Source organism: Caretta caretta, chromosome 15 (assembly GCF_965140235.1).
Source record: "Caretta caretta isolate rCarCar2 chromosome 15, rCarCar1.hap1, whole genome shotgun sequence".
Taxonomy (NCBI): Eukaryota; Metazoa; Chordata; order Testudines; family Cheloniidae; genus Caretta; species Caretta caretta.
This window is the reverse complement of record NC_134220.1, coordinates 2,487,090-2,506,410: the sequence shown is the minus strand read 5'-3', so window position 1 is coordinate 2,506,410 and position 19,321 is coordinate 2,487,090. Positions and strand designations below refer to the sequence as shown.

At 51.5% G+C, this 19,321-nt stretch overlaps 1 protein-coding gene across 5 annotated transcripts in view; it reads right to left on the bottom strand.

Annotated features, from left to right (window-relative positions):
• The window catches only part of DTX1 (deltex E3 ubiquitin ligase 1), a 124,075-nt gene that overhangs the window by 26,341 nt on the left and 78,413 nt on the right, over positions 1-19,321 (bottom strand). For all 5 annotated transcript variants that reach the window (XM_048822255.2, XM_048822252.2, XM_075120163.1 and 2 more), the window contains one exon: positions 15,162-15,843. In XM_048822255.2, coding sequence (XP_048678212.2) covers positions 15,162-15,843 — 682 coding nt within the window. The remainder of the gene's footprint in view (positions 1-15,161; positions 15,844-19,321) is intronic.

The window sequence follows — 19,321 nt, the reverse complement described above, 5'->3', positions numbered from 1 at the left end:
GAGCTGCAGCTGGGGACGGCATTTTCATGAGCTTTGTGGCTAGCTCCTGATTCCAGCTCCAGTTAGGAGGCCGAGATTTTCCTCCAACAGCACCCAGTGTGTAAATCCCGTAGGTCAGGGATAGGGCGGAAGGGGATTGGTTATAAACTCTGCCACCTGGGTCTAAAAATCTCCAGCATCAAGACTAAATGCAGCTTCAGGGAAAGTAGCGGAAGTTACTAGATCGGAGGCCCTGGTTCTCATGGGAGACTTCAATCACCCTGATATGTGCTGGGAGAGCAATATAGCGGGGCACAGACAATCCAGGAAGTTTTTGGAAAGGGTAGGGGACAATTTCCTCGTGCAAGTTCTGGAGGAACCAACTGGGGCGGAGCATTTCTTGACCTGCTGCTCACAAACCGGGAAGAATTAGTAGGGGAAGCTAAAGTGGATGGGAACCAGGGAGGCAGTGACCATGAGATGGTCGAGTTCAGGATCCTGACGCAGGGAAGAAAGGAGAGCAGCAGAATACGGACCCTGGACTTCAGAAAAGCAGACTTTGACTCCCTCAGGGAACTGATGGGCAGGATCCCCTGGGAGAATAACACGAGGGGGAAAGGAGTCCAGGAGAGCTGGCTGTATTTTAAAGAATCCTTATTGAGGTTACAGGGACAAACCATCCCGATGTGTAGAAAGAATAGTAAATATGGCAGGCGACCAGTTTGGCTTAACAGTGAAATCCTTGCCGATCTTAAACACAAAAAAGAAGCTTACAAGAAGTGGAAGAATGGACAAATGACCAAGGAGGAGGATAAAAATATTGCTCAGGCATGCAGGAGTGAAATCAGGAAGGCCAAATCACACCTGGAGTTGCAGCTAGCAAGAGATGTTCAGAGTAACCAGATGGGTTTCTTCAGGTATGTTAGCAACAAGAAGAAAGTCAAGGGAAGCGTGGGCCCCTTACTGAATGAGGGAGGCAACCTAGTGACAGAGGATGTGGAAAAAGCTAATGTACTCAATGCTTTTTTTACCTCTGTCTTCACAAACAAGGTCAGCTCCCAGACTACTGCACTGGGCAGCACAGCATGGGGAGGAGGTGACCAGCCCTCTGTGGAGGAAGAAGTGGTTCAGGACTATTTAGAAAAGCTGGATGAGCACAAGTCCATGGGGCCGGATGCGCTGCATCCGAGAGTGCTAAAGGAGTTGGCGGATGTGATTGCAGAGCCCTTGGCCATTATCTTTGAAAACTCATGGCGATCGGGGGAGGTCCCGGATGACTGGAAAAAGGCTAATGTAGTGCCCATCTTTAGAAAAGGGAAGAAGGAGGAGCCGAGGAAGTAGGGGCATTGCCAGCAGATCGAGGGACGTGATGGTTCCCCTCTATTCGACATTGGTGAGGCCTCCTCTGGAGTACTGTGTCCAGTTTTGGGCCCCACATTACAAGGCTGTGGAAAAATTGGAAAACGTCCAGCAGAGGGCAACAAAAATGATTAGGGGACTGGAACACATGACGTATGAGGAGAGGCTGAGGGAACTGGGATTGTTTAGCCTGCAGAAGAGAAGAATGAGGGGGGATTTGATAGCTGCTTTCAACTACCTGAGAGGTGGTTCCAGAGGGGATGGTTCTAGACTATTCTCAGTGGTGGAAGAGGACAGGACAAGGAGTAATGGTCTCAAGTTGCAGTGGGGGAGGTTTAGGTTGGATATTAGGAAAACCTTTTCACTAGGAGGGTGGTGAAACACTGGAATGCGTTACCTAGGGAGGTGGTGGAATCTCCTTCCTTAGAAGTTTTTAAGGTCAGGCTTGACAAAGCCCTGGCTGGGATGATTTAGTTGGGGATTGGTCCTGCTTTGAGCAGGGGGTCGGACTAGATGACCTTCTGAGGTCCCTTCCAACCCTGATATTCTATGGTTCTATGATTCTATAGGTGCAAATCCACTGAAGTCAATGGAGTTGCACCCTGCAGCAGCCACAGCACCCAGCTGCAAAAGCCCCCTGTCCGTATGCACAGTGCCAGCAGCTGTATGGAATAGTCAAGAGTGCCCTTAACCAGACCCATGTCTTGCCATAAACTCAGAACAGCTGATCCCTACACCAGCCATGTGTGATCTTTCCATACCTGGGCCAAGGGGCTAGAGATGGGGAAGGGCCCCAGCTGTGCTGCACATCAGTGAGACTTCCTGGAGTCTGTAAAACTGCCAGACAGTGGATGGAAGCGTTGGGGCCAACAGTGACTGCAGACAGAGCTGGCGGCCCAGAGAACAGGTCGTGTGCACTGAGATACCCGAGGCGGGCGATGCAAAGCATTAGACTGATGAGTGAAGATACTGGGAAGGGAGGGGAGGGGTGTTCACACTGCAGTCTCAGGGGGAGCTAGCTAAGGTACCAGAGCAGTGAAGCCGCAGCAGCAAGGGCTAGAGGGCTAAGTAATACGCAGGGGTCCAGGAGGGCTTCCCCAGCCTGTGCTGGCATGGCTCCGGGACCCAAGCTAGCTCAGGTACTGCCACACAAGCTGCAATCACAGCCTGTGACTGCAGCGGACACAGACCCTAGGTGCAAAGTTGAGCTTTTCCAGGCCTCGAGGGCAGCAAGACCTTAAGGGAGAACACAAGACTCCCTCTATACTGATATAGCCATGGTTAACCTGGCTGTCCCCCGACCTAGTCATAACCTGGCTCAGATTTGCAGTGTAGACAGAAAATGCGTCATTAACCAGGTTGAGTAACTGAGCTAAAGTCTGGGCCATCTGAGCGTTGCCCTGGGCATCTGTGGGAACCTTGAGCTGCAGTAGGAAAGTATACGAGGCACTTTCATTTCCACTGGTTCTCTCTCCAGTGTCTGTGTTGAATAAACTTTGCTGTGTTCAAGAGGGTTTGCAGCAACTGCTGTGAGATGTTCTTGAGGGAGGGTTAAGTGGAGTCCAAAGCTACCCAGCTCAAACACCTAGCCCAGAGGAAAGGGTCACAGGCCACAAGGTGCTGTGGGCCCTCTCAGACTGAGAACAAGGCAGAGGGGTGAGAGCCAAGGACATCAAGGACACATCTGCCTGCAGCAAGGTTGCCTCAGTACCTTTGAGGATCTGGGCCTTGTGCCATCCTGCCATGTGGTGCCCCAGGCTCTGATCTGCAAGACGCACTTTGGGCTTCACTTGTATTTCCCCCAGCAGGATGGGGTAGAGGGTGGTGCTAAGCCAAGGGTCACTGGCATCACAAAGCCATGCCGTAGCCACCTGGTTGGTGACAGATCAGGGTCTCCTGACAGTAGGAGAGAGGTGAGGTGATGGGTTGGGCGTGGGAACCAGAGAGTAACTGGGGCTCAAAGATTTTCTCACTGACAAACAGGTGTTCCCATGTGCAAAGCAAGAGCGAAGATGACAAATACCGAGCTTCCACCACAGCTGCATTGCTGACTCAGATCGAGCCTCTAGCTCAATTTCCCCTCCTGCCTCCACTCCAGACGTTCTCAAGCACTTCTCCATCAGGTCCTTTTCAGAGGTGGTTTCTCAGACTCCAGGGAGGGACCAACCTGTATAATTCAAATCTAGACCTTCATTTTGAATGCCCCAACATTTTAGTCTGGGGTGGGGAGGATTTGGGGTTAGATTTGGCCCATTATAGGTGGCAGCTGCAAAATGTAGATCCCGGGTTTAGATTGTGACATCCCATTTCCCAACTTAGGGGTCAGGTTGGATCTGTCCTTTGCTTTGAGCCCAACTCTGAAATTCACAGTATAGTGTCTATTGCACAAACAATACCCTCATCTCAATTTACAGTGGGTATGGCCAAGGGCTACTCACCATGACACCAACGTTTCTGCTCCCCCAGGGCCCCTCCCAGCACTGCACTCACTGGAATTCATAGAGATCAGACCCAGAAGGGACATCCAGTCCAGCTGCTGCTCCTGGCTTCTCCATGCTGTCCCCAGAGTACGTGGTCTTGTCTCACTGGGCACGTCTCAATGACCTTTCCTGACTGCTCCATTTTCTATTTGCTCTGGTGGCTTGAAGGTATGTGATCTAACCTGTACTTCTTTGATCCATTGTTGGGCAACCTTGACTAAGTCTTCACCGTCCTTAATATTCTCGCTTAACTCTATGCACAGAGCTATCACAATACCCTCATCCTTCTTTCTTCTAGGAATTAAGTCCCTTTAGCCCTTCCTGTCATGTTGGACCTTTCACATTTATCATGATCACTTTTCTTTGCCTCCTCTCATTTATCTCCATCCGGTTAGCTGCCCAGCAATGCACAGAGTAGACCAGATCCTCAGTGGCTACAAATGAGCTAAGTGGACAGAGCTATATAGATTTGCACCGGCTGAGGATATGATCCAGCGGTCCTCCCAGTAATCCCCCACCAGGGTAGTGGGCTCCTCTGCATTCTTCCATGCAGCTCCTTTCTGCATAATCTCATGCTGATCTTTTCCTTTTTCATTACAGCAATACACTGCAAATCTGTATTTAATCTCTCCCCTACTATCCCCTTCCAAATCCCTTTCTGCACCGCTACTGCCCTAGCTCCACTAACCCAGCTCCTTTTGGTCTTCCTCCATCACAGCAGTGACCAGAGGCTCAGCTGGGATCCGGGCCCCCACTGGGCTAGAAGCTATCTGAACACAGAGGAAAAAGCAATCCCTGCCCCGAGATGTTTACAGTCTAAATCAGGGGTAGGCAACCTATGGCCCGCGTGCCAAAGGCGGCACTCACCCTGCCCGGGTCCTGGCCGCCGGTCCGGGGGGCTCTGCATTTTAATTTAATTTTAAATGAAGCTTCTTAAACATTTTAAAAACCTTATTTACTTTACATACAACACTAGTTTAGTTATATATTATAGACTTATAGAAAGAGACCTTCTAAAAAAGTTAAAATGTATGACTGGCACGCGAAACCTTCAATTAAAATGAATAAATGAAGACTCGGCTAGCCACTTCTGAAAGGCTGCCGACCCCTGGTCTAAATAGACCCAGAGTAGGAGGAGAAAGAGAGGGGAAATCATTTGCTCAAGGACACAGAGCAGGTGTGGCAGGGCTGGAATTAGAGTCCAGACCCCTGACTCCCACATCTCTCAGTTAGAGAGCACTGCATTTTCCTATATTAAAGCCCCTTTGCTCAGCCCTTTAAATCTCCTCTCTTCCTGCCCTCTCATGCTTCCTGTCCTCGTGGCACTGGCGATGCCTTCTCTTCATCTGCAATGCACAATGCACTTCCTGCGTGGGACCATTTACAAAGATACTGAACACCAGCCACCCCAGCGCTGACCCTGAGGGAACCCACCTACCGCTGCCAGACATTCTGATTTCTGCAGACACCAGGGAGCCGGTGGTTTGTTATTTGTGAGCCGATTCCTCCCTCACGCAGGGCTCTTTCCTTGCCAGGCTCTAGCACTCGAAACATTCAACTCAAATCAAAATCCATGACCTCTGGGCGTCTCCCATGTCTGCCATCTTGGTGCTTGATCATAGAAAGCCCGAGTGTGTTCATAGATCATAAAGCCAGAAAGCACCATTGTGATCAACTAGTTTGACCTCACGTCTAACCCAGGAGGTCTGTTCTCAGGGAAGCCAGGCTATTACTCACTAAAGTATGGCACCTGTAGGGGTTACTTAGTAATTCCCTTCTGATTAGATCCTTTTGTTACCACCTAACCGGTCAGCTACATTCTGGGTTTTATCCTCCTCCACCCTGGCAAAGGCACGTTAGTGCTGGTGAAAAGGGCAGTGCTGCGAGCCCCTTGGAGCCCACAGCTCTTTGTTTCTGAGCAGAAAAGATAGAGCACAATGAAAACTCCTCCCCTACCACACTGCTTCCATGCCTTGACTCTGACCTGGAAGGGTGACCATTCATCCTCCATGCTGCATTCAGTCCTTGCCTCCTATGCTGACATCCCCACCCAGGGCGGGCCAATTGCAGCCTGGGTGATGCTGGAACTGGATTGAGACCTGCCAGTTCATTTCACACAGGCCCCCAGAGACTTTCGCTCACCAGCTGACCTGGACTGGGCTCAAGCCAGAAATCTCTATGGGCCATTTCCAGTCTCTTGACCCATCCCCTCCACATTTCCTTTCCCCATTTGAAGGCTGCTCTCAGTTCCTGCCGAGAAGGCCTGGGGAGTGTTTTGGATATGAGGTGGCAGAAACAGAGGGCTGAAGAAGGGGGAATAGTCTGAACTTGCCATTCAGGGAGTATTGCTGAATTGCATCCGTCTGCTTGGAATCTATGGGCCAGATCCTCAGCTGATGTAAATCAGCAGCTCCACTGAGTTAACTTCCACTATAAAACATACATGTTCTTTCCTTGTCATGTGGTACCACACCTGTTGACAATGAGTTATTGGGGTGAATTGACGAACGCTTTCTGCCCCCAGAAACCCCAGTGCCAGCACTGGACCAACTGCACCGGAGGGCTAATCTTCCCCAGGCTGACCATCCGAGTGCTGCGTCTCTCCAGCTCTGCAATTTTCCATCACATCCCTCCCCACCTCCATGCTGAGAGGCTCCCAGTGGGTGTGACGAAGTGGGACTGTTCTTAATGTTTCCTCTGAATAGTGGGGGGGGTGCCTCAGTTTCCCCTAGGCAGTTCTTAAGTATCTAGGGGGTGGGGTAAGGGTGTATGATCATTGCAGAGCCCTAGAGGGCAGGTGTGTGCAGGGGTCTGGACACAGAGAATGGCCGACACCCTGTTTCCTGGCAACTAATGGCCTGGGCCCTTCCCCCCCTGCAAGGTGAGAGCTAAAGGGTTGGAGAACAAAGGAATCAGGTGACCACCTGGCCCGGGGAAAGGAACAAAGCCCAGAGGAGGAGGGGCTGGAGGGGAGTTTCAGTTTGGGGCTGGCTGGGACATGGAGTGAAGTGCAGACGTGGTTGTCTGGCTCACTACCCCCCAAAATGGACCCAGCTGAGGGGTCCCGTTCTCTGCACCTGCAAGCTCTGTGTTAGACCATGTTCCTGTCGTCTAATAAACCTTCTGTTTTACTGGCTGGCTGAGAGTCACGTCTGACTGCGAAGTTGGGGTGCAGGACCCTCTGGCTTCCCCAGGAGCCCCGCCTGAGCGGACTCGCTGTGGGAAGCGCACGGAGGGGCAGAGGATGCTGAATGCTCCGAGGTCAGACCCAGGAAGGTGGAAGCTGTGTGAGCTGTGTGTCCTGAAGACAGGCTGCTCACAGAAAGGCGACTGCCCCGGAGTCCTGACTGGCTTCATGGGGAGCAGTTCCAGAGCATCGCCCAGGGACTCCGTGACAACTGGTGGCAGCGGTGGGATGTACTGCACCCCGTGGATGGTGCTTCCTGCAGTAAGTGACTGGGGAGCAGTAACACGAAGGGGGATTGCCGAGGACTAGGCCTGCTGAAGGCTCAGAGAGGAGCGGTTTCGGGGGGCGGTTAACCCCTGGGAGTGTGTGACCAGCGAGAAGGACTGTGCAGTAGCAGGGTTCCCCTGGGGATTGCAGCAAGCAGTCCAAGGGGCGGAGGAGTCTGCAGCTCGACCCTGGCAAAGAGGTGGTGACCTCGAGAAGGGCTGGCACACTAGGGGTTCTCCCTGGAAACCGTGGGGAGCTGAGAACACACAGGCCTGTGAGTCCACAACAACTTGGGAGGAGCGGAGTGATGGCCTGTCACCGTCTCCTTAAGAAGGACATTGTAACCCTGTGCAGAAAGAGAGGGTTGAGCATTGGAAACATCTGATGAAGTGAGCTGTAGCTCACGAAAGCTCATGCTCAAATAAATTGGTTAGTCTCTAAGGTGCCACAAGTACTCCTTTTCTTTTCACCAAAGCAGAGTTAATCGTGCAGCTGGAGGAGGATGACCGCTCTAAGGAACAGATTCCTGACCCCAACTGGGGCTATAGCAGGATCTGGGAGCAGCTGAAGCGGGAGCCAGGCATTGCCAAGACTCCTGTCCCCGACCAGACGGGGGTCTTCACGATCGGGTTCCCCATCGGGGGATTGGAGAGGGACGGGATTGGAGCTGAGTCCGAGAGAGCAAGAGGACCCTGGGAGACAGCGAGAGCCCGAGAAAGAGCTGCAGAAGCAGCAGCAGCATGAACTGGCGGTGGGGGAGCGGAGAGGCCTAGGGGACCTCCCCGGGGTGAGTGGGGATAGATCCCGGGGGGCCAGTTCCGCAGGGAACCTCGAGACTAAATTGCTGCCCCTGGTTAAGGAGGGGGGGTGTGTGGATGCCCACCTCACTGCCTTTGAGCAGGCTGGTGATTTGAACCAAGGGGACCCTGCGGAAAAGCCCCGGTGTCTAGCTCCCTTGCTGGGTCCCAAGGCCATAGACTCCGTCAGCCAGATGGTTGGGGATGTGGACAGGCTCCCACTCCTGACCCCAACCTATATGTCTGTGTGGAGTTTCCTGGGGCCAGGCCCCCCGGACCTCCAGTGGGAGCAGAAGGTGATGGTCAATGGGGAGACATTCTTGGGGTGGCCAAAGGGCATGGGCTGCATAAACCTTCCCACATGCGGCCTGCGAGTGCTATCGACCACCCCTGACCTAAGGGAGGGCGTGAAACTGGAAGGGCCTGGTGTAACTCCTACCAAGGAATGGGAGAGATGCTGGGGCATCCATGGGAACGGCTTCGAACTTCCCCAGGTCACCGGCTAAAGTGATCCCGCTCAGTTCGATCTCGAAGGGGGGAGAGATGTGACGAAGTGGGACTGTTCTTAATGTTTCCTCTGAATAGTGGGGGGGTGCCTCAGTTTCCCCTAGGCAGTTCTTAAGTATCTAGGGGGTGGGGTAAGGGTGTATGATCATTGCAGAGCCCTAGAGGGCAGGTGTGTGCAGGGGTCTGGACACAGAGAATGGCCGACACCCTGTTTCCTGGCAACTAATGGCCTGGGCCCTTCCCCCCCTGCAAGGTGAGAGCTAAAGGGTTGGAGAACAAAGGAATCAGGTGACCACCTGGCCCGGGGAAAGGAACAAAGCCCAGAGGAGGAGGGGCTGGAGGGGAGTTTCAGTTTGGGGCTGGCTGGGACATGGAGTGAAGTGCAGACGTGGTTGTCTGGCTCACTACCCCCCAAAATGGACCCAGCTGAGGGGTCCCGTTCTCTGCACCTGCAAGCTCTGTGTTAGACCATGTTCCTGTCGTCTAATAAACCTTCTGTTTTACTGGCTGGCTGAGAGTCACGTCTGACTGCGAAGTTGGGGTGCAGGACCCTCTGGCTTCCCCAGGAGCCCCGCCTGAGCGGACTCGCTGTGGGAAGCGCACGGAGGGGCAGAGGATGCTGAATGCTCCGAGGTCAGACCCAGGAAGGTGGAAGCTGTGTGAGCTGTGTGTCCTGAAGACAGGCTGCTCACAGAAAGGCGACTGCCCCAGAGTCCTGACTGGCTTCATGGGGAGCAGTTCCAGAGCATCGCCCAGGGACTCCGTGACAGTGGGGTATGAATATATACACAGCCAGCCCATTTACAGCCCCTGGGTGTTAGTAAGGCGGGGCTGGGGACTGGGACTGCCTCACTCATGGCCTTGGATTAACTGGGGTTTTACAATTAATCCAATCGGGTTTATCTCCTGACATCATTTGACAGGTCTTTCCTGGGGACTGAAAAAAGACACTGGTTTGCCTGAGAGTGCCAGGGCCGACAAGCAGAACTAAGGAGGGAAGAAGGAAGAGAGAGAGAGACACCTCTGGAATGGGAAGATCTCAGATACCAAGGTAATGAGAGGAAGTGGAAGGAAAAGAGAGTCCCCAGAGGGCGAGGAATGCAAGAGGCTGCTAAGTGAATGCTGCAGAATTAAAGGGAACCCAAGGCAGCAAGGCCTGCTCAGAGGGACCACACAGGAGCAGAACACAGTGCCTGTAAGATTGGCCTAGGGGAATATTCACCTGGCAGGCCTGCTGAGGATCTAATTTAGACTCATCTGCAGCTCCCTCATCCCCTGTTTTTACAACTGTGACATACCCAGGGGGCTAGGTCCTCAGCTGTGTAAATCAGCATCGTTCCACTGACTTCAGTGAAGTTCTACCAATTGACATCAGCTGAGGAGCTGGCCCTCTCTGTTTAATTCATAGGGGGCAGGCCAGGAAAGAGCCTCTAGTTAGATATAACTACGTAGAAAGCTCCTTACATTGGGAAAAGTTGTCCCCAGGGCATCCGCATTGCCTTCAGTGAACTTTCCTGGGGTACCCAAGAGCAGAATGTGCCCCACAGTCTCGGAGTTGCATAATCCCAACTATACATATAAAATGATGGGGTCTAAATTAGCTGTTACCACTCAAGAAAGATCTTGGAGTCATTGTGGATAGTTCTCTGAAAACATCCACTCAATGTGCAGCGGCCGTCAAAAAAGCCAACAGAATGTTGGGAATCATTAAGAAAGGGATAGATAATAGGACACAAAATATTATGTTGCCTCCATATAAATCCATGCTATGCCCACATCTTGAATACTCTGTTAAGATGTGGTCACCCCATCTCAAAGAAGATATATTGGAATTGGAAAAGGTTCAGAAAAGGGCAACAAAAATTATTAGGGGTATGGAACGGCTTCTGTATGAGGAGAGATTAATAAGACTGGGACTTTTCAGCTTGGAATAGAGATGGCTAAGCGGGGATATGATTGAGGTCTATAAAGTCATGACTTGTGTAGAGAAAGTAAATAAGGAAGTGTTGTTTACTCCTTCTCATAACACAAGAACTAGGGGTCACCAAATGAAATGAATAGGCAGCAGGTTTAAAACAAATAAAAGGAAGTATTTCTTCACACAACGCACAGTCAACCTGTGGAACTCCTTGTCAGAGGATGTTGTGAAGGCTGAGACCATAACAGAGTTCAAAAAAGAACTAGATAAATTCATGGAGGATAGGTCCATCAATGGCTATTAGCCAGGATGGACAGGGATGGTGTCCCTAGCCTCTGTTTGCCAGAAGCTGGGAATGGGTGACAGGGGATGGATCACTTGATGACGACCTGTTCTGTTCATTACCTCTGGGGCACCTGGCATTGGCCACTGTCGGAAGACAGGATACTGGGCTGGATGAACCCTTGGTCTGACCCAGTAGGACCATTCTTATGTTCTTATGGGGATAGGCTGGTGGTGACAGGGCTGCGAGGGGTCTCAGAGAATTGCCCGGTTCATCGCTGACAGAGGCTACAAGAGTCAAGCTAAGATAGCTTGTTTCAATACATTTCTCAGGCTGATCGGAGAAGGGCTAGGGGGTGGCTCAGTGTCCAAAGCAGAGGAGGTAGCAAGGGGGATAGCTGAAAAGCAGTGGAGGTGAAAGTCGTGTCTGAGTCAGTCTAACTCTGCTTTCGTTAGGCTTTACTGTGGGGCAGTTCTAGGGTCTGTGCGATCCAGCGGGTCAGACTAGCTGATCGCAATGGTCCCGGGATGAATGTGCCAACCCGGCTGACTGCCTATTGTGTGGGTTATGGGGCAGCTCCTCAGCTGGTGGGACTCAGCATAGCTCCATTATTTCAACAGATCTGGGACAAGTTACATGAGTTGAGCATCTGACCCTAGCTAGCAAAGATATTTCTCAGGCATCTACCAGCCTGGCATCTAAGCACAGATATTGACTAGGGACAGACCCAGAATAGTGACGAAGCCCAGTCTAACATGAAGAATAATAATTCCTAGCTTTTTATAGCACCTTTCATTCATAGATCTCAAAGCGCTCTACAAAGAAGGTCAGTGTTATTTACAGATGGGGAAACTGAGGCTCAGAGTGGTGAAATCACTTGTCCGGGTCACCCAGCAGGCCAATGGCAGAGCCAGGAACAGAACCCAGGTCTCCCAGTCTAGTTGTCTACCCAGCCAAGTGAAGCTGATGCCTGATTGGCAATAACAGCACTACCCAACCCAAGATCTCTACAGTCTGATAACAAACCCAGATAGACCCACAGGATTCACTTCCAACCGGAAATGCACACAGAGCCATGCCCCTGCATCTCCAGCATGTATCATGGTATGGTTGCAAGTAGCATCAGACCCTGAGAAGAACAGGGGTAGTCCCTGCTGGGCTCTGCAAGCCCATTGGAAGCACTTATTAGACTTGGCTGCATCGCTCCTCCCAGCACAGAGTCCCCTTGCACACCACAACAAAGCTCTGGACTATTTTGACTGGGTCTACAGCCTTGGGCAAGGCACCCCACTCTGAGCCTTGTGGATAGCGTTACTGGGGCTCCCTCTCCGCATCCCTCCTCTCCATCCATTCATCCCTCCCACATCCCTCCCTTCCACTCCTCCATCCCCAACCTTCTCCTCCATCCATCTCCCCCCTCCATCCATCCATCCCTCCCTCCCTCCATCCCCATCCCTATGCCTCTTCTCCCTCCATCCCTCCCACATCCCTCCTCTCCATCCCTCCCTCCCTCCATCCCCATCCCTCCACATCCCTTCCTTCCATCCCCATACCTCCCCTTTATCCATCCCCTCCATCCTTCCTTCCCCACCCCTGCCCTCCATCCCCATACCTTCCCTCTATCCATCCATCCATCCCCATCCCCCCTCCATCTCTCCCTTCCCATCCCTCTCCTCCTTTCCCATCTCTCCCCTCCATCCATCACCTCTGTCATAGATATAAAGGGAAGGGTAACCACCTTTCTGGATACAGTGCTATAAAATCCTGCCTGGCCAGAGGCAAAACCCTTTCACCTGTAAAGGGTTAAGAAGCTAAGGTAACGCCGCTGGCACCTGGTCCAAAATGACCAATGAGGGGACGAGATACTTTCAAATCTGGAGTGGGGGGGACAAAGGGTTTGTCTGGCTGTGTGATGCTTTTGCCAGGAACAGATCAGAAATGCAGCCTTCCAACTCCTGTTAAGATTAGTAAGTAATCTAGTTAGAAATGCATTCAATTTCCTTTTGTTTAAAGGCTGGTAAAATAAGCTGTGCTGGATGGAATGTATATTCCTGTTTTTGTTTCTTTTTGTAACTTAAGGTTTTGCCTAGAGTGATTCTTTATGTTTTGAATCTGATTACCCTGTAAGGTATTTACCATCCTGATTTTACAGAGGTGATTCTTTTACCTTTTCTTTAATTAAAATTCTTCTTTTAAGAACCTGATTGATTTTTCATTGCTCTTAAGATCTAAGGGTTTGGGTCTGTGTTCACCTGTACAAATTGGTGAGGATTCTTATCAAGCCTTCCCCAGGAAAGGGGGTGTAGGGCTTGGGGGGATATTTTGGGGAAAGATGTCTCCAAGTGAGCTCTTTCCCTGTTCTTTGTTTAACACGCTTGGAGGTGGCAGCATACTGTTCACCAAGGCAAAGTTTGTACCTTGGGGAAGTTTTTAACCTAAGCTGGTAAGAATAAGCTTAGGGGGTCTTTCATGCGGGTACCCACATCTGTACCCTAGAGTTCAGAGTGGGGAAGGAACCTTGACAATCTCTATCCCTCCGTCCCCACTCTCCATCCCTCCTTCTCATCCACCCACTCTATCCATCTGTCTATATAGTTATGGTCCATTGAGCCTCTGGGAGTTCGATGGACCCTAGCACTGGAAATTAGGGATGCACTAAATCAGATCAGGTGTGGGGGACAAGGGATGGAGGGGGAAGGAGGCTGGGAGAGTGAGAGCGAGCAAGCAGGAGTGGACACTTAGCAATTCCGGGAGAATCCCCTTGTGTTTACAACCCACTGTACCTGGGCCCGGGTGCTACAGCAACAAGACCACACAACTTTCAGTGCACAGAGCCGACCCCTCAGCCAGCTCAAACCCCAGTGACAGTCAGACACCCCCCCCCCGGCTCTTCAGCTCTGCATGGTGGCTCTGGGGTGGGTGGTTGCAAGGCCCAGGCTTTGCAAGGCCGCACGGCACGGCACTGCATGGCACCTGACATCCTCCTGGGAACAACGGCTCTTTCTGTCTCCCCTTGGCCCAGACCTGCACCTGCCAGTTCAGGGCTGCTTAGAAATACCAACTGCTCTCTTCAGCATCCTGTCCCTGTTCTCACCGGCCACCGGCTCTGGCCGCGTCTGTGGTCAGCGCTCCCTGTGGCTGGCCATGTGGGGCTGCCCACCCTGTGGAGATGGGACAAGCTGCTGGGCTGGAGCTGATCTGCAGTGATCCCTTTGACTGAGCTAATGGGGCCCAGGAGGGACCCCAGGCAGTCCAGTTAGGCACAGGATGGTTACCAGGCCCACGGGCTGAGGAGTTAGAGAGTAGTTCCAAAGGAGGGAGGCTTCCTCCACCCAGACCGGGGCTGTGTATGTTACTGGGTGGGGAAGTAGGACATGGAGGAGAGGGGAACAGACAGATCTTGATGGTGCCAGGGTGACTTCCGCTAGGTTATACTTTTGTCAGGTTCCAGGACTGCCCACCACACCCAGCTCTTCCCTTCCCTTCCCACCCTGGCGCCAGCCACCCTGGCCCTCCTCTTGCTGTGGAGAGTCATCCCATGAATTCTTTCTGGCTTTCCCCACCGGAAGTAGGGGAGGCGTGCAGCACCACATGCTGCACGGAGCTGCGGAGCTAGTCAGGAATGTCGGGCTCTCTGACAATGAACACACCCAAAGAACAATGCAGAGCCCCCTCCAGGGAAATACCAAGTGACACAGGCCCCTCTTTGGACAGGATGGAAGCCTGGAGAAGGGTGACACGTGATCATATAGAACAGTGTCTGCACAAATCCTCAGTCATGGACATGGAACTGCTCTCTCAATCTATTTGCTCTGTAATGCTCCTAGCCCAGAAGTCCCGCGTCACCTTCGGGACTGGCTGGGTTACCCCCACAGCAGGGCTAGATGCCATCAGCGGAGCAAAGGAGGGCTATCAAGATTGACAGAACATGGAAACTGAATCCCACTAAGGAGGGGCGTTCCTCCCAGGCCAGGGTTAGACCCCGCCAGCCCAGGAGCATAGCGGACAGCAGGCATTCAGTTCTCTCACTCACACTGGCTTAACCCCAGTGTTACGCACCTGACTTCAGTGAAGTCACTCCTGATTTACCCAGGTGTAAGAGAGAAGAGAATAAGGCCCCATGTTTGAAAGAACAGAAACTGAATTCCATCATCTACTCAGGAGGGTGCGTCTGCTCCAGATGAGAGCTGAGGGTCTCTGAGTGCAACGGGGAGGAGGATGCCAAACTACATAAACATGCAGGCCATATATCACCATAGGCATTATGGTTGAGGGGCACTGGACCATTTTAACAGCCCTATAATGTGACCTGGCTCCACATCTGCCCTCCAGCAGCTACCCCCACTTCCTCGCCACTGAACCCACAGGAGGTATGGATCCTTACCCTGGTGGGATGGAGGCCCTGGTACTCAGGATTGCAACCCGCTGCGTGCCAGGCCTGTTCAGGTTGTTCTGCCCAGGAAGCTGGGTGCCAGTGGGAGCGCTCTGACTCCGGGAGAAGGTGGCCACTTGCGTGCCGCTAGGGGACCGGGCCTGTTCCGTTTTAGCTGCCCCCCCGGTTGTCATGGTGCCCGCAGACCACAGTGCTGTGCCGTTGAAAGTGTTGCTCTGCCTGACAGCCAGAGTCCCATTGCTGTTACCCACATACACCTTCCTCCGCTGCGAGGCCAGGATGGCATTGGAGGCTGCCCTGGTGCTGTTGACCAGCAGGCACTGCTGGCAGGAACACGGCTGCCCGGAGTTGGTGCCCACAGGCCAGGACTGGGACTTGGGGATGGAGCCCATGGTGAGTGGGTACGCCAGATCCATGCGGCGCCGGAGTCGGCGCTTCCGCTGTGTCTGCCGGTTCATCTGCGACATGCTATTGAAGTAGATCAGGTAGCAGAAGCCCAGAGAGGAGAGGTCCAGCCACGGGTGCTGCTTCTCATAGGCATTCTGGATGGTGATGCAAATATCCATGTCATAGGGGGTCCAGGAGTTGTTGTCATTCTCCCACTCCCACACGATCCCCTTGCCAGGGGCCGAGGAGGGGTCATAGAAGTTCCTCCTCACTGGACGCATGGTCCCTGGGGGAAAGAAGAACACAGAAAAGGGATGCTGAGCTTCCTCTCCATGGGTCAGACACACTAGCTCGTGTGAGGAATGGAGCCCTCCGAGGTGAGCCTGGCCGATCCAGGTCAGGCTGGGAGACCTCTCCAGGTGAGATAGGATTTCACACACTGGGATGGTCCTTCAAGCCCTAGCTTTCCTAATACCTGAGCAGAGCTTGTTCCCAGCTATCACCCTGGGCTTTTTACACCCATCAGGGCCAGATCCTCAGCTGGTGTAAATCAGCACTGACTTCAATGCAGCAATGCCAATTTACTCCCACTGAGATTCTGGCCCTCTATAATTATTGGAAGCAAAACCCACTTATATTATTACAGACACATATACCCTGAGCCCGATTCGCCTCTCGCCCTGAGACAGGCAATGTGGTTACCCTGGCTTTACTCCAGTGTAAGGGAGAGGAGCATTAGAGCCACAGAACCTGCTTTGCTTAAAAAGATGGGGCTGAGTAGCCACTACCTTCCAAGCTGATGCCAGGGTAATTCCACTGGAACCCACAGAGTTGCACTTTAGTAACAGAGCAGCAATCAGCCCCCGTTATTTAGCACCTGGGCACCAAGGTCAGCACAGTGGGGCTTAGCCCTGAGTTGGAGGGGCCACCCATTCAATGCTTGGAGGGGCCATTCAATGCTTGGTTCAGCCTGCCAACCAGGAGCCAGTTAGTGTTAACTAGTGACAATGGGTTTTGTGGGTTCAACACCTGAGCCTTAGGAAATGGTCTGAACAAATTCATTCCACACAAGCTATGGAACACCAACATTTTGACTCAGATAGAGTTGGTGACCTACCTGTGAAAGGTTCCATTTCCCCATTACCAACCGCACAAGCCACAGTAGGCCCCCACATATTGCATAAGCCATTGGCCATGGAGTCGGGAGTGGGAACAACACTGGGGCCACAGCTCCATCACTTTTTGGCTGGGCCAAACCTGAGCATTGCTGTGACCCCGAGAGCCAGGTTCCAACACGATCAAAAAATTTACATCTTGTTTCTAGTCTGAATTTGTCTAGCTTCAACTTCTAGCCATTGGATCATTTTCAACCATTCTCTACTAGATTGGTGGGCCCATTGTTAAATATTTGTTTCCCATGTAGGTACTTATAGACTGTAATCAAGTCAGCCCCTAACCTTCTCTTTGGGTATATCTACACTGCAATAAAAGACCCATGGCATGGCCACAACTGGCCCAGGTCAGCTCACTTGGGCTTGTGGGGCTCCAGCTGCAGGGCTAACAACTGCAGTGTAGATGTTGGGGTTTCGTCTGGAGCCCGGCCTCTGAAACCCCATGAGTGCGGAGGGTCTCAGAGGCCAGGCTTTTCCCTGACCCTTCGCCAATTTATCAACATCCGTCTTGAACTGTGGGCACCAGAACTGGACACAGGATTCCAGCAGTGGTCACACCAGTGCCAAATACAAGGGTGCTCCTACTTGAGATGCCCTGTTTATACATTCCAGGACTGCGTTGGCTTTTGGTCAGTGTCGCACCCAGAGCTCACATTCAGCTGATTGTTCACCATGACCCCCAAATCTGTTTTAGAGTCATTGCGACCCAGGATAGAGTCCCCCATCTGGTAAGTACAGCTGACATTCTTTGTTCCTAGGTGTATACATTTACACAGAGCCGTATTAAAACACATACTGTTGGCTTGCACTGTTTACCAAGAAATCCAGATCGCTCTGAATCAATGACCTGTCCTCTTCATTATTTTCCGCCCCCTCAATTTTTGTGTCATCTGCAAACTTTATCAGCTGATTTTGTGTTTTCTTCCAAGTAACTGATAAAAAGGTTAAATAGCAAAGGCCAAGAACTGAGCCCTGTGGGACTCCACTGGAAACAGACCTGCTTGATGACGACTGCCCGTTTACAATTACACTTACCATCAACTCAGGGGACAGTGGAAACACCTTTAGCCACAGAATCTTTGTCAGCCTGGCCTGGCCTAGCAGAACTTAATACCCTTCCCAGAGTGCAGTTTGTAGGCAGCAGCAAAGGATTTTACGGGTACGTCTACAGTACAAAATTATTTCAAAATTATTCTATTCAAATTTTCGGAAGCTATTTTATACATTCGGTCTTGTGTGTCCCCCACTAAAGCGCGTGAATTCGGCGGAGTGTGTCCACAGTACCGAGGCTAGCATTGAATGTCAGAGCAGTGCACTGTGGGTAGCTATCCTACAGTCCCCGCCGCCCATTGGAATTCTGGGTTAAGCTCCCAGTGCATGACAGGGCAAAAAAATTCTTGCGGGTGTTTCTGGGTGTGTGTCGTCAGTCGCTCCTTCCTCCATGAAAGTTACGGCAGACAATCGTTTTGTGCCTGTCAGGGTTCCTTCCCCACTCTGAACGCTAGGGTAAAGATGTGGGGACCTGCATGAAAACCTCCTAAGCTTACTTTTACCAGCTTAGATTAAAACTTCCCCAAGGTACAAACTATTTTACCCTTTGCCCTTGGACTTTCGCTGCCACCACCAAACGTCTAACACCGGTATTATTATTATTAGGAAAGAGTTAGTTTGGAAACATCTTTTCCCCAAAAATCCTCCCAAATCTTACCCCCTTTTTTCTGGGGAAGGTTTGATAAAAATCCTCACCAATTTGCATAGGTGACCACAGACCCAAACCCTTGGATCTTAAGAACAATGAAAAAGCATTCAGTTTCTTAAAAGAAGAATTTTAATAGAAGAAAAAGTAAAAAGAATCACCTCTGTAAAATCAGGATGGTAAATACCTTACAGGGTGATTAGATTCAAAACATAGAGAATCCCTCTAGGCAAAACCTTAAGTTACAAAAAGACACAAAAACAGGAATATACATTCCATCCAGCACAGCTTATTTTCTCAGCCATTTAAAGAAATCAAAATCTAACGCATATCTAGCTAGATTACTTACTCAGTTTCCAAGACTCCATTCCTGTTCTGTCCCCAGCAAAAGCATCATACAGACAGACCCAGACCCTTTGTTTCTCCTGCCTCCAGCTTTGAAAGTATCTTGTCTCCTCATTGGTCATTGTGGTCAGGTGCCAGCGAGGTTATCCTAGCTTCTTAAGCCTTTTCAGGTGAAAGGGTTTTTCCTCTGGACAGGAGGGATTTTAAAGGTGTTTACCCTTCCCTTTATATTTATGACAGTGCCTTTTTGGCATGCAGACGCCATACTGCTTTCAGCAGATGGTGCAGTATGGTGCACCGCTTCTCTCCTGGTACTATGAATTCACCTCGCATTTCCTCTCGTCTTTCTACGTAATCCCTATAAGTATCTACTCTTTCTCTTCCTCACTGACGACTTCCACTGCCAACTCTGCTCTCCCGCTCTTGGCATGCTACCGAGCTTCTCCATGTTGTCTGTCCTGGGCTCCCGCCTCCGTGAAAGCTACAGAAGACAACCATTTCCCACCTTTTTTTGGCTATCGTGAACTGAACAGCACCTCTTCCATTGCCAC